This window comes from Clarias gariepinus, chromosome 17 (assembly GCF_024256425.1).
Source record: "Clarias gariepinus isolate MV-2021 ecotype Netherlands chromosome 17, CGAR_prim_01v2, whole genome shotgun sequence".
NCBI classification, from domain to species: Eukaryota; Metazoa; Chordata; class Actinopteri; order Siluriformes; family Clariidae; genus Clarias; species Clarias gariepinus.
In genome coordinates, this window is record NC_071116.1 from 21235678 (window position 1) to 21259552 (window position 23875).

The 23875-nt window shown below is 35.2% G+C and overlaps 1 protein-coding gene across 7 annotated transcripts in view; it reads left to right on the top strand.

Moving 5' to 3' along the window:
• The window catches only part of syk (spleen tyrosine kinase), a 29890-nt gene extending 12690 nt beyond the window's left edge, over positions 1-17200 (top strand). For 2 of the 7 annotated variants that reach the window (XM_053515897.1, XM_053515898.1), the window contains exons 7-15: positions 441-509; positions 4025-4075; positions 4550-4622; positions 4757-4916; positions 6489-6698; positions 8727-8913; positions 9560-9700; positions 13421-13533; positions 14551-17200. In XM_053515897.1, the coding sequence (XP_053371872.1) occupies positions 441-509; positions 4025-4075; positions 4550-4622; positions 4757-4916; positions 6489-6698; positions 8727-8913; positions 9560-9700; positions 13421-13533; positions 14551-14623 (1077 nt within the window). In that variant the 3' untranslated portion in view covers positions 14624-17200. The remainder of the gene's footprint in view (positions 1-440; positions 510-4024; positions 4076-4549; positions 4623-4756; positions 4917-6488; positions 6699-8726; positions 8914-9559; positions 9701-13420; positions 13534-14550) is intronic. The other 5 variants (XM_053515902.1, XM_053515899.1, XM_053515900.1 and 2 more) reach the window with 5 other exon arrangements.
• Positions 17201-23875: the final 6675 nt, after the last annotated feature.

Genomic DNA, 23875 nt, shown 5'->3' on the forward strand with positions numbered 1-23875 from the left:
ATTATATCGGTCCACAGAAAGCATTAACTCATGTTTGACTTTTGGCATTTACCGAAAGCTATTAAGATCTTGTTGGCAAATTAATTATTATTAAAACAAAATAAGTGCAAAAATGAAATATTCATTTAATGGAAGCACCATCTGCTGTGAACGATGCAATATTAACCACCCTCCCTGGTAGAAATGCTTCATGAGTCACAATGAATTTTAAGTTCAATTATATGAGAAAATTATCGCTAATTACCTTGTCGTTTATCTTTAGGTTTACAGCATACTTCAGATCCTTCAGGATATCTTATTGCATGATTTCTTTCTTAATTTTTACACCATTAACATACTATAACTCGAAATGCTGTTGCATAAAGCAGTGCATGGGTCACCTGTAGCAAATAGGTTTTTAGTACAATAACTTTATCCTCTTCAAAATTGTGGTTTTCTAGCTGGGTGGCACAAGTGGAATTCTCTCCAGAATCCGATCTGCTTCCTTCCCCAAACCTGGTCTCAAAAAGGTGCACAGATAAACCATCCCCTCCTCTCTCTGCCCCGGAGATATGATGTCTGCATGGCTGTCATCCACCACTACGTGTGGTTTTTCCCTGCTAATCCGTCTTTGGTTGCCTACACCCTCTCATCTGCACTCTCACATCTCTTTGTCCACTCACCTGCACTTCATCTCCACGGCAACGACTCCATCATCCACCATACCTATCATTTGGTGCCAATCTCAGGCTGAAAGCTAATATATATACACACACACACACACACACACACACACACACACTCAGACATGCAGGCAGACATGCATGCACACACCACTCACAAACACACACACATTAGATGCTCTAAAAATATTTGTTAATGAAACTTAGAAATCTCTTCCTTTAGTTCATAGGCTTTAACACTGAAATCCAAAATGCAATCTGAAACAAGTTGCTATAACTTCATACACGACCAGTCATATGTTTTGGACACACATTGCAGGGTTTACTTTGTTGTTACTATATATATATATATATATATATATATATATATATATATATATATATATATTACTTCATGCAACTTTTTCTCCCTTTATTGCACTTTTTTTTTTATTGACATCAAGCATTAGAAATACATTTAAATAGTTTTACCATATGTTCATGTCAACAGGCAGCACGTAACCTATGTGTTGCTTGTTTCTCATGTGGAAGCTAATGTACATGGTTGTAGCTATATATATATATATATATATATATATATATATATATATATATATATATATATATATAAAATACAAATTGCATGCTTGTTTCGTTTTGTATATAAATATGCTGGCCTTTTTGCTAGCTTTGTTTAAAGATGATAGGCATGCTAACTGTACTAACATTGCACACTCACTGGAAGTTTTTTGCTTACTTGTCAAATTCTAAGTATGAACTAACCATGCATATTAAGTGAAATTGTATGGAGGAACCTAAAAACCCTTCGGACCACACCCGCCAAAGGACTGGTCCGAGGGAACATTCAAGCCACCAATGTCAATGTATCACTTTCTAACAAATACCTTCATGCAAAAGCTACCTTGTTGTTGATATTAATGATCATCTGTCAGTTTGCTGCTTGTTAAGATGAACAGAGGTTTAAGTTAAGCATGTGTGTCCAAATATTTGACATGTGTTGTGTTACAGTGTACAAAACCCCTTTTATCAACTATACAGGGTGAGAATTAAAGTCCTGGCCTGAGTTCGAACATATATTACACAAAACCTGTGCTATAGTAGGTAGCATCATTTATAAAACTACACTTCTACATAATCCGGGAGAGATTTTATTCTCACCCTGTGTAACCCAGAACAGGAAGATCGCTACCATGGTTTATCTAAATTAGAGTGTCACCTAGTGCTCCCTGGAAAAAAATGCAACGTGCCAAAACCAAACACCTTTTTTCCCATATATAAATCCCTCATTACAAATAGGCATAATCAGTTCAATTGATTACTTGACTACATATTCAGCCTTTTCTTATTAATTTCAAATAAAACACTGATCTGCCACTTCCTACACTCTTAGAAAAAATATCTAGAACACTACAGGATTCCTTTTTGTCCCTCTGGGGAACCCTTAATTGTTCTATGTAGTACAGTAAAGTGTTTCCCTATAAACAAAGTTTAAATGAGAACACAATAACAGTAACTATTCACTGAACCATTTTTTCCAAGAGTGTATGCCTGCAAAAGTTTAGCTCTTATTTCTTCTTTTTGTGCCATGAGTTTATCCTGTGGCTTTTTTTACAGACTTAGATTCTCTTCTCTTTCATGGCCCCCCACCAGAAAACTATAAATGCACTCTGATTTAACATCCAAAGATTTAGGTGCATTTTTATATGCAACGGGCCATGAAGGAGACTGGGAAACAGTGTGTGGTGTGATTTGCTTGTGTGCCATTTCATGGACACAATGTGCCATTACAGTTTTTCTTCCTTGCTTACAAATAATTCAGGAAACAGTGCTCTTCTCTGAAACACATTTCTCGAAATTTCAGCAAATCAAAATGCTAGCTCCAAAATCAAAGTGAGTCAAAGTTAAATATTTAGATCAATATCCTGCCAGGCCCATAAATTCTGAAACAATGTTTTCTGTTTTTTTTTTTTGTTGTTTGTTTGTTTGTTTTTTAGACACTTAACTGTTTTTTTGGAATTTAGCCCCTGTATACCACCACCTATTTGAGCGAAGTCATGACTTTCAGCTTAATTCGACAGGTTTGACAAAAGTGTGGTATTAACCAATTACAGTGATTTTTATACATATTTTATAATGGAACAAATAGCTCATAAGCAGTTGCATGGCAAGGTGTGGCCAGCTCCCTCATTACTCCTGGTGGAGCCCTGGAGGTGGTTCTGTGTGTTCTGAGTGTTCACTTCATCTCTCAAAATAAGGTATCTATACAAGTGAAGGAGTTTTGTTTTAATTAGATGAAAGAAAAAAAAAACATTAGAGAGATAGCAAAAACAGTGGGAGTGGCCAATATAATATTAGAACATTCTTTTAAATCAAAAGAGATTATCTGGCAACCTCAGCAACAGCATGATGATGGGAAGAGTGATGGGAGACAGTGTTATGGCATAAGTGTGCATGGCTATTAATGGGACTGGGTCACTTGTATTTATTCATGATCTGACTGCTAATAAAAGTAGCAGGATGAATTCTGAAATGTATAGAGTTAGATACTACTCTATGCTCAGATTCAGCCAAATGCTGCAAAAGTAAAAGTAAAAACTGCAGTAAAAGGCCTGGCAAAGCATCACAAGGGAGGAAAATCATCATTTGGTCATGTCCATTCTGTATGTTCCAGACATCAGACATTACCTGCACAGGATTTAAATTGTAATTAAGTTAGTTTGTTCCATTATTTGTAACACATGAATTTTAAATGCCACATTTATGTCAAACCTCTTTGCTCATATTTTGAGTCTTTCATTATAAATTTAAGGTGATGGTGGTGTGCAGCGGACAAACACCCAAAAAAAAAAGTTGTTTCCAATTTTATGGGCCTGACTACAGCATACAGTTATAGCATAACTAGAACTGCATTTTTTTTACCTGTAAAAAAGGAAATTGTAACAGGACATACAATATATTCCATGCTTCAATGAAACCAAACAAAAGAAGAAATAAAGAAATAAACGAATGGACGGATAAATAAATTAACAGAAGAAAAAAATAACGAAATATTTCAAATACCAGATACAGTAATAAAATCTTTATACATTTATAATAGAAACTATTGTGCAGAATTTGTCATCTCATTTCTGTTCAGCCAGAGAATTCTCAAACCATCATTGTATGTGTGTACTGTTCCAATCGAAAACTCTCTGGCTGAACCCCTGGCTGGCAGTAACCATGTCATATATTATTCTGTGGCATTCCTGCATAAAAATAACCCATACATGTATCGCACTACCGCAGAAACATGTATATCTCTGCCTTTGTATTTTACTGTCTATAGAAATTACCATTTTAACTTCATTTTTCTCATTCCATAGACAACGTTTAAGAGGTGTAAAGAAAAGATCTTAGATGTTTGCCCTGGTAAGGTTAGTGTCCTTTCACGGATTCCAAATGCATGCATGTTATTTCTTAGCACTCCCACATTGTGGGGTGAGACTGGTACACGGGATTTGTGCTTGAAGGTGCAAGAAGTGTGTAAGGAGAAGATGTCTATGTCATGGCAAAAGAAAACAAAGCTATTGAGAAAAGTGTGCCAATGTGCAGTAACATCATGTAAGCATTCAAAACAAAGACTGTAATTAGCCAATATGTGTCCATGTAGCTAATTAGATTGCAGGTTTCCAGCCCTAGTCTAGGAGTACCCTTCATCCTGCACATATTTAAACTAGTCAGCTAACTATGAGCTCTTCCTGTGTTAAAGTGGGTTATTCAGACCAGGGAAATGAGCATGTGCAGGACAATGTGTAGTCTAGGACAAGAGTTGGAAACTTGTGAATTAGACCATGTGCACCAATAACTCTGGACCATTCAAACCTCTTTTTCATCTTGTATGACTGTAGATCACAACATACCTTCGAAAAAGTCACGAGACTGATAATCCTTATGCTCAGAGGGAAACAGTGCCTGGAACAGGTTGGTTAACATGTCCACATTGAGATTTTTAATATTTAGAAAGGTCAAAGTGTGAAAACTCTCAACATGTTTTATACAGCTGAAATAACTGAGTTTTACTCACATATTTTTACTCTCTGAACATGCTAAACCAGATGACTTACCCATGAGCACGGAGGTGTATGAGAGTCCATATGCTGATCCTGAAGAACTACGCTCAACCACAGTGGACCGGAAGAACTTGTTCCTGGAGGATGGAGAGCTTGGCTCGGGCAATTTTGGCACAGTTCTTAGGGGTATCTACCACATGAGGAAGTGAGTATGAGGTGTTTCTGCTGAAATGCTGTTTGGTTTTTACTAAACATACTTTAGTACTGGGCATTAATGCTAAACAACTCCACTTTGGTCTCATCTGTCTGTAGAACATTGTTCCAGAAACCTTGTGCTTTGTTCAGATGCAGTTTTGCAAACCCTAGTTGTGCTCCCATGTTCTAGACAGAAGAGACTTTATTCTGGCAACTCTTCCAAACAAACTGTACTGGTTCAGTCTTCTTCTAATTGTACTATCATGGACTTGTTTTTTTTTTTTTTATTTCTCTAGTATTTCTGAATTTAGTTTTTTTCTGGTCCAGCCATGGAGTGAATGTGCTGGAATGTGTCATGAATACTTTACACTTAATCTTTATCATGGTAGAATGTTGAACCCCAAATTGTTTTATAACCTTTTCCTGATTGATGTGCAGCAAAAAAAAATACTTTTCTTAGGCCATTGCTTATCTCATTCCCTTTTGGCATTGTGTGAGCTCACACCTGACGGACCAGACCAGGAACCTGCCAAAGCTTCTGCTTTTATAGAGAACAGGCTTATTCCCACATTTTAAGGGCAGTTAATTACGTACTCTGCCAGTTAAGCATGTTCGCTAAATCCCCTATAGTTCATCAGGATAAGGGAAACCATAAGATATGTAGATTCAACAGGTATGGATTACTGGATTCTGTACCAGTGAAGGTGAAAATCATATGAGTTCTTCAAGAAAACCTTTATCCTAGTTTAGGCTTTTAGACTAAATATATACAGGGTTTTCACCTTACTTCCTGCAAGTTACTCTTCACTAGTGAGCATATATCAGTACATTGTGGCTAACCATAGAAAATATGGAACACCAGGAATTTAAATGGGAATCAGATGACATGTCTTTTAAACTGCATAAACCGTTTATAATAATCCAAGACGGCATTGCTAAGCTGGCCGCAATGACATTTGATGTCATAGTGGTCTTTGCTGTAGGGGATTTTCACGAAGTCATATTGCTAACTTATGGCAACCTATACGCATTCACACCACTAAAGATACACTACAGACAAATTTGGAAATGCCCATCAGCCAATAACACGTATCTTTGGACAGTATGGGGAAAACCAGAGCTCTCCCAAGAAACATACTAAACACAGGAGAACATGCTAATGCACACAGCCTTAAGGCAAGCTTCAAAAACACGACACTGGAAGTGTGATGCGTCAGTGCTAACCACCAAACAAGTGTGATTCAAAATGTATCTATAAATATAAATTAGCAAATGTCAATTTGTTGGTTTTCCGTATATTTATATGGTAACACACATATATGTTAAAATGACTCCTGATGTGGTAGCTGACTCATTTGAGCCATTAGCTTCCTTAACTGGGGTTTAAAAGTTTTAGTGTGTTAAGGTACAGATATGCTAAAGTGTAAATGAACCTCATGAATCCGTCCTTCAACTTGAGGTGTTTCAGGGTTGACAGGTGGTTTGCTGAATTCATAGGTGTGTGTGTGTGTGTGCGTGTGTGTGTGTGTGTGTGTGTGCGTGTGCGTGTGTGTGTGCGTGTGCATTTGTGCATGGGCTTCAGAACACAGAAACCGGTGGCAGTAAAGATCCTGAAGAATGAAGACAGCAATCCTGCAGTAAAGGATGAAATGCTTCGTGAGGCTCAAGTCATGCAGCAGCTGGACAACCCCTACATAGTGCGTATGATCGGCATCTGTGAAGCTGAGAACCTGATGCTGGTCATGGAGTTGGCTGAGCTCGGCCCTCTGAACAAGTTCCTGCAAAGAAACAGGTATAATACTAATATTTTAGCACCACAGACCCTTATTCACTGAACATTTTAAGAAAACAGCTTTAGTGCCATGTGGACTGTTTTTGAACATAAGAGAGGATGTTAATAAGTCTATATGTACTGTATATAAAGTCATATCTTTAAAATGAATATTTTTTGTGTAAAAACATTTTTTTTTAAATCTTCTGATTGTGCGGGTCAACTTCAGAACATATAACTTTTTTCACCATGCAATTATTTATTTAACAAAGATTATGCCAAAACAAAAATAAATCTGGTGGGCAAAATTAAGTGCCGCCCCCCCCCCCCCCCATAATTCAATAGCTTATAAATCCACCTTCAGCAGCAACAAATTAAAGTAATTGTTTCCTCACGTAATCAGTTACATCATTTTGGTCTATTCTTCAGTTAATAAAGGTTTTGGGGCATCTGCTTATGGACAGCTCACTTTAGGTCCAGCCACAGCATTGCAATTGGGTTTGGGTCTGGACTTTGGCTATGCCATTTCAAAACTACACTTTGGTATGCAGAGAAGCTTCAAGGTGCCCAAAAAAAACAAGCCCAGATCATATTATCATATTATTACTAGTAGGAGGTATTTTAACTGAAATATTGTTTGGTTTTTCTTAAACGTAGTGCTGAGCCAAACAACTCCACTTTGGTCTCATCTGTCCATAAGACATTGTTCCAGAAGCCTTGTGTTTTGTTCACAGAAGATATTTTCTCCTGGCAACCCTTCCAAACAAATCATACTTGTTCATTCTTCGTCTAATTGTGCCGTCATGGACTCTAACATTTAACATACTTATTGAGGCCTGTTGGGTCTGAGATGTAGCCTTTTTTTTTTTCATTTCTCTGAGCGTTGTATGGTCTGACATTGTGGTGAACATGCTGGGAAGATTGGCAGATTGGTCTTGAATGCTTTCCACTTGTGAATATTCTTTCTTACTGTAGAATTTTGAATTTTTTGGAAATGTTTTTAGAAACAGTTGCTCCTCTAAGACCATAGCTCATGTCTTTCCCTCTTGAATTGGTGTGTCCTCACACTGGAATGCACCAGACCAGAAAACCGCCAAAACTTCTGCTTTTATAGAGGTCTGCACATCTGCTAATGATAAATTAATCAAGGGATGATAATTTGCAGCACCCGTCTGCAACTTCCCTTTTTAAATCCTGTGGTGCTTAGTATACCCCACATGTTTTTTTTTTTGGCTTTATTTTTGTTAAATAAATAATGTTGCTGTTTGCCCAAGGTTGTATTTGCCTAGCACTAAGGCTTGATGCAGAACAGATAATTTTTTTTTTTTTACACATAAAAAGAGGGAGTACTAGGTTTTACACATGACTGCACTGTTACAATGGCAAATCTAAGGGACTGGGCATTTAATACTGGAGATATTCCACCTATCATCTGACTGGATTGATGTTTTTTAACTAAAGAATCCACTTAAATAAGGCATGCAATGTCTTTATGATGGAAATACAACCCAATATTTTCTATTAAGAGACACAAATAAAATGTTTTCCCTCTAAGTAAAAAAAAAAAAAAAAGAAATATACCTTAATTTTACAATTTTTGCAAAACCCTTCTGCAGCCTGTTACTGTCTAGTAATGTTAAACTGTATAAACAGGTTTAGGTTTAAACAGACTCAAAGTTTATTATTATTATTATTATTATTATTATTATTATTATTATTATTAACAATATTATAAAAAATAATGTACTATTTGGTATTTATGTTGTCTATTATTATTATTATTATTATTATTATTATTATTATTATTATTATAAATATTCTTTCCTTGAAGCTTCTGATAGGTTCAGTATAGTCATGAAATTAACTTACCTTAAAAAACCTTGACCTGGAATAGTCCTTAGTGCAAAGTGAAAAAGCCTTAAGAATCTTTTAGGGCAAACCAGTTCTGTATTTAGTAATAACATGATTTTTCCTGTATTTATTGTATAAATAAGGGAATGTCGACATCACAGAATATTGTGTGACATCCACTTTATGTTTTTTATGCAGACTTGTTAATAAAAACGTCACCGAGCTTGTGCACCAGGTCTCTATGGGCATGAAGTACCTGGAGGAGCATAACTTCGTTCACAGAGATCTAGCAGCCCGGAATGTTCTATTAGTCACCCAGCACTATGCCAAAATCAGTGACTTTGGTCTGTCCAAAGCCCTCACCAGTGAGCATGATTATTATGAGGTATGCTTCACCTCCAGAACACGTTTCCCACAGTGTGAATGGAGACAGACTATGTGCAATCTAATGTTTTATGTTAGAAGATGGTGTGAAATTCAGTGACATCACTTTTAAGTGATTCTTTAGAATGCAAATTGTTAAAGAACAGAAAATATAGCTATTCAGCATTAATGTACTTGCTCAAAGGACCAACAATTGGTCTCTGTGCAGTGGCACAGTCTGTTAATGATAAGCAGAAATAATAAAATCCCTTGTGACCTGTACAGTCTACTGGCAGACACTCCTGCTGCATTAATAATCATATTTTGCATGAGAAAATGAACAATTTCACTGAAGGTTATTAAAAATAAAACAAAAAAAAACTTTAAAAAAATTATAGAACAGATTTTACATGCGATAGCTCAAGTAACATAGCATAACATTAAGAGCAATATACAGTAGGTACAGTCCTAACTATATGTGATAGTCTAGTGATCCGCACAATTATTGTATTTTCTAACTAAGCCTGCAGGTGATATAAAGTGGAAATTAGTTGGTACAGATCAGATCTCAGTTGCATCATGATATATGGATTGTGAACCTTTCATATAGTTTAAGGAGCAGTTAAACAATGTATTAAACATCTTCCTGTGTATTTCCTCTTGTTTAGTCGAAAGGTCACGGTAAGTGGCCTGTGAAGTGGTATGCGCCTGAATGCATGAACTTCTTCAAGTTCTCCTGTAAGAGTGACGTGTGGAGCTTTGGCGTGCTGATGTGGGAAGCTTTTTCATACGGCCAGAAGCCATACAAGGTACAGTATGTGGCAGTCTGTATTAGGAAATCAACTTCCTGTTCACTGGCACCATCAAGAGTAGTGTCATAATCATGTAAAAGATAGGCAGCTAAGTTAGAACAGGGTAATAATATGCGATTCAGTCTGTGAAAACACTGCTGAAGTATTTTTTTATGATTCACTGTTTTGTTAAAAACATAAAATAAAAATATGTAGAAAATAGTAAATCACAATAAATTACTTTAGCTGGTTTTTTTCAGACTTTCAGACAAATTAAATACTACATGTGCTCGCAACTTTGTTTGCATGGAATTTAATTTCACATTATAAGTGTGCTTTAAAAAATGTACAAAGCCATCTGTGAAGTGCGCTGAATGAAGGTGTGAGATCCTGTTTAGATTTCACTTGCACACTCATAAACACAAATTAAAAAATGCACATCACTGTCTGCTGAATTTTAAGATGAACTAATGATTTTTTCAAGGTTGTTTTTTTATGATGTGAAGACGTTTTTAAATTGGCATATTTTATCTTCTAATTTTTTCACCAATTGCGATAAAACAAAGCCTATATTTTATCTCAAGCTCGGCCAAATACATCTGTGAAATGCCATTAAAATCCATTCAGTAGGTTTTACGAGATGTGTGCACAAACAAACAGGACAAACAGACATACATTTTTTTTTAAATATATTGATGTGTTTGATTACTCATCTTACGTCACCACAAAAAATTATTTTGCAAATACCTTCAATGAACACGCACGGCAATCAAACAGTTTTATTATTTGTATAGATAGATAATTATATATAATTATATATTTAATGTTTTTACATTATATGTAAATGCAATGTTAAAAGTTACAAATTTAATTAAAGCTTAAAGCTTAAAGCTCACTCTAGCAGACATATTCGTACCATTTTAAGCTCTTTGGCGACATCTAGTGGGCGACTGCGTTAACATGTTCAGAGGGTTGGAACCCATCCCAGAGCTAACCACTAAGCCACCGGACTGCTGCCAAAATGTTTATATTACTATATAAAATTATATAATTTTCTATGTAATCATTTACATAAATTAATGTAATCATTTATATATATATATATATATATATATATATATATATATATATATATATATAATTAATGTAAATGATATATGTAATCACCTTTTAATGATATGGGACATTAGAACATAAATGTAAGATTAATATATTTTGTTATATAATAGGTATTATTTATTATATTATATTATATATATATATATATATATATATATATATATATATATATATATATATATATATATATATATATATATATACAGTGAGGTCAATAAGCATTTGATCACCCTGTGATTTTGCAAGTTCTCTCTCTACATTTGTTTCTAAAAATGGGGTCTACATTTTTTGGCATACAGTAGGTGCATTTCCACTGTAAGAGACAGAATCTAAAAAGAAAAATCCGGAAATCGCATTGTATGATTTTTTTACAATTTATTTGTGAATTACTGTGTTAAATAAGTATTTGATCACTTGCTTATCAGCCAGATTTCTGACCCTCAAAGACCTTTTATTTTGCTTTTAAATAGTCCAGCTAGACTCTGCTCATGATTATAAATTAGTAGCACCTGTTTGAGGTCGTTAGCTGTCATAAAGACACCTGTGCACCCCACAATCAGCCTAAGTCTAAGTAGATACACGGGGTATCAATGATGCTAAGAATGGTGAAGAATCAGCCCAGAACTACACGGGAGGAGCTGGTCAATGCCGTGAAGAGAGCTGGGACCATCGTTTCCAAGGCTACTATCAGTAATACACTAAGACGTCATGGTTTAAAATCTTGCATCACACGGAAGCTTCCCCTGCTTAAGTCAGCCCATGTTCAGGCCCGTCTGAAGTTTGCCAGGGACCAGCTGGATAATCCAGAGAAGTCATGGGAGAAAGTCCTGAGGTCAGATGAGACCAAAGTAGAACTTTTGGTCTTAACTCCATTCGCCGTGTTTGGAGGAAGAAGAATGATGAGTATCATCCCAATAATACCATACCTACAGTGAAGCATGGGGCTGGAGGCATCATGCCCTGGGGGTGTTTTTCTGCACAGGGGACAGGACGACTGCACTGTATTAGGGAGAGGATGAATGGGGCCATGCTATTGTGACATATTGGGCAAAAACCTCCTTCCCTCAGTCAGAGCATTAAAGATGGGTCGTGGCTGGGTCTTCCAACATAACAATGACCCAAAGCACAAGTAGAACCAAGAAAGAAGCATATGGACTATTTAAAAGCAAAATAAAAGGTCTTTGAGGGTCAGAAATCTGGCTGATAAGCAAGTGATCAAATTCCTATTTGACACAGTAATTCACAAATAAATTGTTTATAAAAATCATGAAATGTGATTTTTGGATTTTTCTTTTAAGATTCTGTCTCTCAGAGTGGAAATGCACCTATGCTGAAAATTGTAGACCCCTCCATGATTTCTAAGTAAGAGAACTTGCAAAATCACAGGGTGATGATCAAATATTTATTGACCTCATATATATATTGAACGTGTTACTTACTTCAAGTTCCTGGGGATACACATTTCTGAGGACTTACTGTAACCTGGTTCACTAATACCTCCAGTCTCCTCAAGAAAGCTTCCCAGCGTCTCTTCTTCCTGAGACAACTGAGGAAGAATCACCTTTCTAAGGACATAATAAACAATTTCTATCGTTGTGCAGTAGAGAGCATCCTACAGTCTGGTACGGTAACCGCTCTGTTTCGGACCGTAAATCCATCCAAAGGGTGGTGAAAACCGCCCAGTGCATCATTGCATTGAGGAGGTGTACAAGAAAAGGTGTCTGCGTAGGGCCCGTAGCATCGTGAAGGACACCTCTCACCCTGCACATAAACTGTTTTCTCTCCTTCCCTTTGGAAAAAGATTTAGATGCCTAAAAGCCAAGAGCAGCAGGATGAGAAACAGTTTTTACCCCACAGTGGTTACCTTATTGAAAACTTCACCAACCACCTAACCCCTTTACATGCACGGCATCATCATCACTGATAACCCAACATCCCTGTATAATATCTCTGTAAATATTCCCTGTACATTCACTTGTATAACCTGCACATAGACCGTACACTAATATATGTATATTAATATATGTATATATGTGTGTAAAGATATACTCTCTGCATTCCCTTCCAGCTGTTAAATTAGGTTATTCATATTTATTCGTATATATTTTCATATTATTGCACATCCTGTAAATTCAACCATATAGAGTTTCAGTATATCTTTATCCCATATACTTATATTTAGACATATCTGTATATCTACACTTATTCAGTCAATTAATTCATCCATCTCTGCTCACTTTACACTGTATATTCATTTAAATATATACATACTGTATATTCTTCTGTAAATCCAATTCATACATAGCCTTTATTTTTATTTATTTATTTTTGTATAGTATATATATAGATCTGTATATATGTTTATACCCCACTGCTAACTTACATTTCTGGTTAGATGCTAACTGCATTTCGTTGCCTTGTAACTATGTGCAATGACAATAAAGTTGAATCTAATCTTATCTAATATACTGTGTATGATCAGAATGTCACACAGAACCCAATATTGTTGAGTCATAGTGACCTTATATTGCTGAGTCATAGTGTAGCACATGTTCCGGAAAGCCCTGAGTCTGTTTGTAATCTGGGGTTGAAATGCTGTTGTCTCTTTGTACTCTATAGGGGATGAAGGGAAATGAGGTTATCCAGATGATTGAGAGTGGTCAGAGGATGCCCGCTCCACCCAGCTGCCCACAAGAGATTTACAACCTCATGTTGAAATGCTGGACATACAAGTGAGTGACTTCCTATATTTCTTTTTCCAGTATTGCATTAATTGAAGATGTGATCAGTAACCTTATAAACACCCCTGAGCAAGATTTATTCCTGACATATGATAATGGTTTATTAAGCATATACACTGCTCAGCCAAAAAATAACTGAAAATGCATTCTTAATTTCATTCTTCAAGAAAGAAATATTGCCAAAAAACATCGTCATTAAGCATGATGGGAGATCACTTAAATGCTTAGTAATATAAAAAAAAAAAAAAAAAGTAGAAATCATGCCTATGTTAATTAGTCAAGGTAAAAGCATTTCCCACACAAAACACCAAGATGACTTATGGAATTAATACTAAACAGCTGTGTAGCTTTAAAGAAAAACACTTATCAGTGAGAAAAAAGAGCAAAAGAATGGACTTTGGAACACTGGAAATTGAATTGGGAATATTCCAAGAAGACAATGCCAGAATTCTTTAGGTTCAAATTATGAAAGAGTGGTTCAGGGAGCATGAGACATCATTTTTACACATAGGTTGGCCTCCACAGAGTCCAGATCTTAATCCCGCTAAGAATCTTTTATATGTGCTGATGACGATACTTCCATCATCATCAAGATCTTGAAGAGAAATGAATGCAACTCTGGTTAACATTGCATAAGCTCATGGAAACAATGGCACGGCCGTAATTAAAGCAAAAAGCGGCCCAACAAAACATTAGAGCGTGTGACTTTAAATGTATAAGAGAGTTTATCGTTTTTCGATTTAAACAATCATATAAGAAAATGTTCTCCCTATACTTGGTAGGTTTCCTCTTACTGTACGTTTCAAAGACATGCAGTCTAGATTGATTTCCAAATTGCCAGTAGTGCATAGAAGATATAGGTATAGGTAATAGATGGATATAGTTTAAATCGATAAGTCAAATAACACTTGGTCGCATGTGTACAATAACATTTTGGATATTTATTGGATTCCTAGAGCTTTTTATTTCTGAACATTCCACGAACGTAACGCAATCTTATTTCTTCAGGCCGGACGAGAGGCCAGGCTTTTCTGTGGTGGAGCCCAGGCTAAGAGATTACTACTATGACATTTCTCAGTGACCAGTTACCTGGAAGAATTTTCAGAAAGAAGATTTACACCATCAGCGATGTTTGTACATGTTTTTAAGGACTAGTTACACACCTTTTTACATTATTTGCCTGCAAGCTTATTCGAATGATATTGTTCTTGTTGTTGATGCTGATGATGATGATGATGATGATGATGATGTTATTTTTGCCAGCCAGAGTTATGCTCAGTGACTCGACTGCTTGTCCTGGTCACTTTTCTACATGTATACAAACCTTAACATTACGTAGCAATAAGCAGAGTAGCAAATTAAAGTTGCCCATCACCATTATTCTGTTTTTTGTTTAATTATTTAACTATTTTGTGTAGAATTCTATTGTTTTTAAAAGTTTGCATATATTTTCTTTACCTGCTTCATACGTGCCATTTTATCCAAGTGGCATTTAAAAAAAGGAACATTGACAGGAACATTCAAAGTACATTTCACTGTTAGTATACTGTACATTATAGTCAAACATGTTAGTGCACTGAGACTCACCTGAGAAGGACTTTTGTTTTTTTTATTGTCCCCTCATCCCAAACCATCAAACTTCATCGCCACAAACTGTTATGGCAACCGCTGCTCACCTGCTGTAAATGTGACCTCCTTGTTATCTAGCATTCCATAAGGCCTGAGAATGTGATGTCTTGACACACTATTGTACGGGATGTCCACAATTCTGCCAGGGTGATTCAATCAACTAGTCCAACATCCAGCTTAGTTAGCTGACAAACTGATTGTTCTGGGTGTTTGAGTCGCTAAGGTAGGAAGCTATTGTTTTGTTATGAAAAGGCAACCTCTATAACAACAAGTTAATTAAACACAACAGGACATTGTTTTCTATATAAGAAATTAATAGGTATTAATAGCTATTTCTTTTAGAGCACAGCCAAAAATTGTCTTATCATAGATGATATTAAAGCTCTTTTAAAATCTCTTCACGAGCATGAAACAAGTTCAATACAAATAAATTAATAAATAAATAAAATTAATCAATGCATCCATAGGAAACATCACCATATCAATTTTAACAACTCATTATGGAAGTTACTATGAAAACTAATAAATATTAGAGCATAATATGTAATATCAACATGCCGATTTTACCCACATACTGTTGTGATTTACTTTTATTTAAAAAAAAAAAAAGAAATTTATGCAAACGTAAATTTCTTTCATCTCTCTGCATGTGTATTCCAACATATCACAGAATGTTCATAACTGCAGTGTGAAATGACTGTGATTCCCTGAAGTCCTTTTGCATGTACCAGAATTTACATTTCAATTACATGTAGCTTGCTTTTGTATGGAATAGCGAGTTGAAAGGATAAAATTAACCACAATTTTACACAGGCTCTCTACACAGGAAATCTTTCCTACTGAACTGCCTATTTTATTGTTTGTTATTATGAAATATACCTTTAGCTTTCTATCTTATAGAATGACAGCAGTTTAAGGTGCTCGTGATACTGAGCGAGGTGGCACGCTGGTGCAGTGGGTACATTGCTTTCTTGTACCTTCAGGGTCCCAGGTTCGATACTGAGCTCAGATGACGGTCTGTGTGAAATATCTGTGATTTTTCTTTCAATGTTTGTGTGGGTTGTCTTTGGGTTTCCACCAGTTTCCCTTCACCTCTAAAAAATCTGCCAATAGTGTGTGTGTGTGTGTGTGTGTGTGTGTGTGTGTGATGCATACGTAGGCATTCCATCCAGGGTGTATTCCCCTCTCACAGTCAGTGTTACTGGGATACATCTCAACTTTGTTCAGGATATGTACAGCAAATCTGTATATAAAAGATTTCACTTACACTTTTTGTTCATACAATAATGAGCAACATTGACACTGATAGTCACATGCAGGAAACTTCTTGTGAATGCTACAGTATGTGTTTATGTAATACAGCTAGATTTTACACGAATAAGAGCATGTTAATATTCAGACCCCTGTATCGATTTCATTTTCATTCGAGTTGTAATTATGACATTTTGCAACTATTATTTTGTTAATCTCTAACAGTCTGATGATTTTTATATTTGCTAGATTTTTTATACTAAGAAATAGAAATCCTTAGTTGAAATCTTTCACTGGAATCACTGTCCCAGTGTCCTAATCCCACCAGAAGTTCATTGGAATTTTGTTTATTATTGCTGGCATGTTTACACTTAAGTTCTCGTATTTGTTCTATTTTATTTTTGTCTATTTACAGCTAAAGAACAAACTTTCACATCCTTGTTAATCTCCTGTGTTTTATTTCTTTTAATCAATTCTGTTGTTTTTGTTTTTGTGTTTATTAGCTTTTCTTTTGTCTTATTGTGTTAATTTAACTTTTTTCAGGTTTATCCGTTGAGTTTTAAAAATTTAATAGAAAAAGGCACCTTTGCAGGGTTTTTCTTTGTTGTCTATTTTTTGTCTGTGTGTGTGTTTTAAAAAGCTTACTTGATTTCTTCCAGATTTTTACTATCCACGGGTCTTCCTTTTTTTTAAGTTTAAATAGAGAATGTGATGCATCTAATTGGATTATGCACAAGTTCTGTTAAAAAGATGTAATAAACAAATCTATTATTTTAAACATCTGTTTGTTTCTGTGGTTATTTAGCTACAACCTTATTATTTACAGTATTATTTATATTATTATTATTATTATTAGTAGTAGTAGTAGTATCATTATTATTAGTAGTAATAGTATTAGTAGTAGTATTTAAAATAAAAACCCATTTTCATATTTCATGTATCAGTATCAAGATTATACCTGAAGAATTAAACCTTATTATTGAACCTTATGAAGAATATATAGAAAGTGAGGGGCATTTAGACTTTTATCTTCACTTCAATAATGTGACACAGATATCCTGACACACAATTTTAAGTCCAAAAGCTTTGAGATCTGTTTGCATGGAAGAGTTAATTGACCTTTCAACCACTAGATGACACTACTTACTCATAAGAAGCCCTGAGCTAGTTCATCATGTAGAGTGCATGGTGTGCAAGTAATACAAAAATCTTTAACAGACATTTTACAAAAACATTTCTATCAGATTTCAATATTTATATCAGATTTTATAATTTTTTTTTATTCGATCACAATATTCAAACAACACATGTTGATAAATAATTGAAAAAGATTTTTCCTAATTATTTATAAAATGTATATAATTGAGCCCCTGATATAAATTGCGTTTGAGCAAAACCTTTAATCCTGTCTGCCTTAGGGGTGCGATATCATAACTGACCCAGCGCTCTGACCCCAGCCCACAAGAAAAAAAATTCACTGTGCAGTAATGTATATGTTACAAATAACCACTTAACTTACAATCACATTTAGTTATACAATATCTGTAGTTCTGTTTTATTTAGAAGAAATAACTTTCTATTTTTGTAAACATGTATGTTCCATTTTGTGCATGTATGCTGATGATTCTGTACAAACTGTTCAGTGTAATCCTGCATCACCACAACAACATAAGGTACTTTCATTTTTGTGAAGTCTATGTCCAAAGGGAGAAGAAAGGCGGGCTTAAAACAAAATCTTGTTTTACACTGTTAAGTTTCACTTAAAACTGTGCCGAATCTCCCTTGCAAATAGTCTATACTAACAATCTGTCAATAGGATCTCAAGCCAAGCCTCGGGCCTAGGAAAATCTGAGTAACACCAATAAAATCCAGAAATAGGCAAAAATGGTAGCAAAATCACCAGCAATGGGAGATTTCTCAGCGGCTAAAAAGAAAGTCTAATAAACAAGAACATCATGCTTAGGTTGAGTATTACTGCAAAAACAAACAACAGATATAAAATCTATCCTAAATGTTCTAATAGACTACTGTAGAATGATAATAATTATAAAACTTAAAAAAAATTACATACATTTATTTATTATATTTTACATAACAGATATTTTACCACATGCAAATATAAAAAAATATATATAAAGCACATGGTACAAATAGAAATACAAATTCAACAACCAATTGTCCCAAATGAACCCATACATAAATTAATATGTTCAATTCTCTATAAGTGCATGTCTGTAAGGCTTTTACTTTTACACACAAAAACACACACACACACACACTTCAGTAAAAAGTTTGCTGTCTAGAGCACTGCAGGACAGAACCACAGAGACAACAGGCTTCCGGCCTCAAACATGCTCTAACCTCTTCCATCTAGAATCTCACAATCACACATGCACATGTTTTTAATATCACAATAGTCAGGTCATGTATCGGATTTAGGTGGAAAGCCCCACACATGCAAAGAGCCAGTGCGGTCTTGGAGTCTTTGAGTCTATTGCCTCGTGCTTCCGGGGTTGGTTGGAACACAAAAGTAGCACTTGCACAAGAAATAACCCAATGATACGAAGATCGGTTAGATAGGTAACACTAAATAACATTTTGGTCAGGAGCAATTGATTGTTACATCTAATCTCAGCGAATGAGACGGTAAAGGTGTGTGTGGTTGTATGGCCTAGCTTACCACATCACGAATAACTAAAATAAAATAGAGCTTTTAGACACTTATTTGATATTTGATTCTTGTTGACCTTTATGGCCTTAAGTAATTCAAGAATATATATACACACACATATATAAAATTTAAAAAATGAAAATCATTTATTATGCTTGAGATTTCTGTGTTGATATGACAGGCTAGATAATTTATTTAGTGTAGTTGCAGAATTACACATATTTTGCTTACCTAAGCATATTTTTTAAAAGTCCCTACACCGATCAGAGGTTCATCTAGTCTAGGTTTAATTCATGTAATTAGTGCTAACCACTTACACAGGCATGGAGAAGACGTTTGTTTTCTCTGTGCTGAATTTCTGAAAGAAAGATACAAGTTTATTACATAGGAGCAAATGATCAAGTTTAAAGAAAAAAATATTCTCATTTGCACTGAACATCTGGAAGTCTGCTTGCTGGAAGTCTCGAAGGAGACTGAACGTAAGACTCGGCCTTGCACATCAGTACACGAGAAGAGACTTTCTTTTACGCAACCCCCCGTTACACACACATACACACACATACCTCCTCCCTCCTGTGGTGGGATCCCCTCGGCCTTGCATCTGGGACATCTGCCGGATGCAGGTCACCCACAGAGAGCTGAGCGTTGCCTGAGGCTGAAGCCACAGCCAAAGCTGAACTAGGGCCCTTGGTCAGGCTAGGCTGCCTGGAGGCATCTGATAGCAGCCTTCGGAAGGTGTTGGGCAGGCAGACGCCGGTGCCTAGCACATGTGGCTGGTAAACCAGAGTGTATTTCTGTTAATGCTGGGCCTTGTGGTGGCCGGGAGGGGGGCTTACCTGTTCGGCACTCGGCCTGAGAGGATTTCACTTCTCTAGGGGCAAACAGTGAGGATGAGCTCTTTGCATGACAGGTGCTCCAACCGTCATCCTCAGACTCGGTTTCAGAAGGGTTCACAGCAATTTACTGTCAAACACACTGAAAGAAGTTGGAACATCAGGCCTAAACAACTGTAGCACTGCACTTTGCTTTGGATCTGGACGTGTTAATTACCATTTAATATTTCTTATTCAGATCTCATGATGTGTCTTTTATCGTTAACAGAAATCACATTTTTACCTTATTAAAAGAGAGACATCAAGAGCATAACGATAAATTATAATAAATATATAATAATAATAATAATAATAATAATAATAATAATAATAATAATAATATAATAATAATAATACACAATTCCAGGCTGCCATTCCAGATTAATTAGAAATATTAATAATCAGATTGTTCAGGGCAAATGTTTCATTTAAAATTCAAAAGTAATCCATAGAGAAATGTGCCAAATAAATCAAGCATCTGTCTCTAAAAGAACTACGTCCTGTAATGCTTGTCTTTATTCTATTAAATAATACAACCGAAGTAAGCTAAGTGAGTAGACATGTTTGTGGCTCACATTAAGGCGACATCATTTCCCCTAAAAATACAATAATATGTATTGTTTTCAAATACAAACTGTATGGCTAACTATGTATGAATATATTCTCATTTCAAATGATGAAACACGGAACCCTCACCTGTACTTGGACTACATTGGCTATGAAATACTGTGTTCTATCTCACTATATTCAAGTGGCAAATGGCCTAGACATAAACATCTATGAGAAAGGTTTTGATTCATGTCCCAGTTTCACAGGACTTCCCCTATATTTTCCTTTTAGGTCACAACAATCTTCACAAGCTTTGATCATGAATCAAAGGTCGATCATAAATGAGGTCAAGGTAAGTTTTACCAAAATAAAACCCAAATATTCACTTACATCACAAGGGGGCAATCATGCGCTTAAGAACGTTCAAATATTTTTGAAGTCTCTCTTTAAAAAGTTCCTTTCATCCATTATTTAAAACATTGTTCTCAGCTTCTTTATCGAAACAAAAAAGTTTATCTCTGATCATCCTGAAAATCCAGAGCACATAACTCGCAAAGTCAGATAAGTCAGTTCTTGCAAATAAAAGCCTGTATTTATGGCTGAAGATGACCAGAACCATCCAGCATTTCTCTGAACACTGAAGGGAGAGCCTGATTATAAAAATCTTATCATTTGAAAACTAAATCGATTACTGATAATAAATGAAGAATCTACCTGAGCTCAAAATGGCATCAAAATTATTGGCATTTATAGTAAAGTAAAAATGTTAATTTATTTGAAAATTATTTTAATTCAGTCTATTAAAAACAAGAGAAAAAATCACAGCTTACTTAAAAAATAACTCCCACCCTGATAATAGTAAAAAGAAGTAAAAAAAAAACAATAAATCCTGTTTATTTTCAGCCACACAATCAAAAAAATCCAAGTATCTAACCTTCTCCTACTTATTCCCTTATTTAAAATAATAACAATAATAATAATAATAATAATAATAATAATAATAATAATAATAATAATAATTTATTTTACTTCTTCCATACTGAGCCCCTAAAGGGACATGAATATAAAATATGTAAATATATATATATATATATTTATATAATAAATTAAAGAAATAAAAAAATATATACAATTATCTCGTGCACCCCTGAAAATTTCTGGTGCCAACCTGATTTGTTTTTTTATATATATTTTTATAATTTTCGTTTTTAACTTCATTTCTCAACTTATTTTTAGCAAACCCATATTTCCATATATTTCAACTAATATGCAAGTAATTAAAAGTGTTAAATTTACCACTACTACAATATGAGAATTAAGTTGCAAAAATGTAGAACTCACAAAATTAGCATATTACTATTATTATTATTTGGTCATAGAAACAACCCTTTTTTTTATTACATTTCTTTGCCTTGACCTATTTTATCATTTTTCACTGTTTGGGAAAATTGCTTAAAATGAACTAAAATTCAGTTTATTATATCGCCAATATTACTATATTTCCCTTTTTTTGCTGAAAAAAATTGTCACTCAATATGATATATGCAGTAATGTATGACGGTTTTTAAAAAAATATAGCAAAACAAACAATGGCTGAAATGTTCTCAGCTTTAAGGGCTACCTAGAGTTGCAACAAATAGGCTTTGCATACATAACTAGTGAACCAATTTCAAACTATACATATTCTCAATGTACAAAAAAACTTTCTAACAATCAGTGGTTAAAGTGGAGTAAGTAGTGTTTTCATTATCATTCTTAGTTTTCATTTTCATTCCTAATGTCCTGAAGGCATGCACTTCTCTGTTCTTGCATTCCCTTTTTACTTCAAGTGAATAATGATAATAAAATATAATTAAATTATTAAAATTATGGAAAAAACCCAGTGGCTTTTGCTGTACCTTGTATGTGTGTTTGTTGCTGTTGTTTTATTCAGGTAGTGATCATACAGCATATAATGACAGTGATCTCGTCTAAGATGGCAAAGCCTCCATCCCAGGACACTAGGGCTCACTTGGTGGTTTGCTGAGTGTAAATGATGTAAACTACTGTATATGCTGTGACCTTCACACTCACCAGATCTTACCGTTTGGGTTCAACACTGAATGACCAGTGAATTTGAAGCTCCCTTCAGCACTTTGTAGAATCTCTGGCAATGAAAGGTGCTAAACCCGTTCTGGTGGCTCATGGTGGCCAAATCGCCCACTTAGACACTTGATGTTGAGTTATTGTTTAATTTATCACGAGAATGCATGTCTCTAAAAATGATTTTCATGTTTCATCCAATTTTTCGATGAACGTTGTGTACGTAGCTGTTTACACAGACCCTTACATGGTCAATATACAGTACTGCTGCTCTGTACTCTGTAGCATATTAGACAGGAAATGATTGTGGACACAGCCAAGCCTTCAGGGATGATTCATCTGTGCGCTATGCAGATAGCTCTCTCTTGCTACATCCTGTCCCGTAACATTTTATTGCATTACTATAATAGTTATGCAACATCCTAAAGTTAACTAAACAAACAAAGCCACAAGGGAGGTGCTGAAAAATCAAACAAAGCGGCATACACAGAATTAAATATTAAGTCCCAGGGGCAATACTGGCTTTTGTTTTGAAATGTGCACCGTACAAGTGGGAGTAAAGGAGCAAGGCAAAAACAAAGTAGAAAAAAGTAGAAGATTGAGCATTATTTAAAAAAAAAAAAAAAAAAAAAAGCTTGTCATTGTGATCCAGACGCACCAGGCAAATTTAGGTTTAAAATTGCATTCAAGCATTACAAACTTTAAAGGTAAACAACAAAGGTGACATTTGACTTAATCATCTAGCTCGGCCTACATGCAGCAACTCTGGAAAATCCACTGTCACATGTTTAAGGGATTCAAATTTTTCTCTTTCACTTTTGTGTTCATCCAAAATGTAAAGTGAGCCAACATGCAATGCAAGTATCCAGTTGAAACTGAATGTGACATGTCTATTGCAGAACTATGCGACCACCATGAGATCAACTTTGGTTGTGAACTTGGTTTTACCCAACAGTAGTGGTTTTACCAGATTTTATTTATGTACTCATGTACTGGTGGGTTTGAAACACAGACCCATATCAGTTGCTGCTTAGTCTACAGATCAATATGCGCCTTAATTATTAAACAGCAATTATTTTATAGTGCAAGATCATAGTTCAGCCAGGAGAGAGCTGCACTAACCATGAAATGCTCAATGCCTAGAGTTACATCAGTTATTATGACAGGGAAATGATTTTTCCTGATACTATCTTGAGAAAACTGCAAGATAAGGAGATTACCATGAAATAGATAAGACAGCCAAGGTGGTAAATTGATTCTTATCCCAAGGTAACAGTTC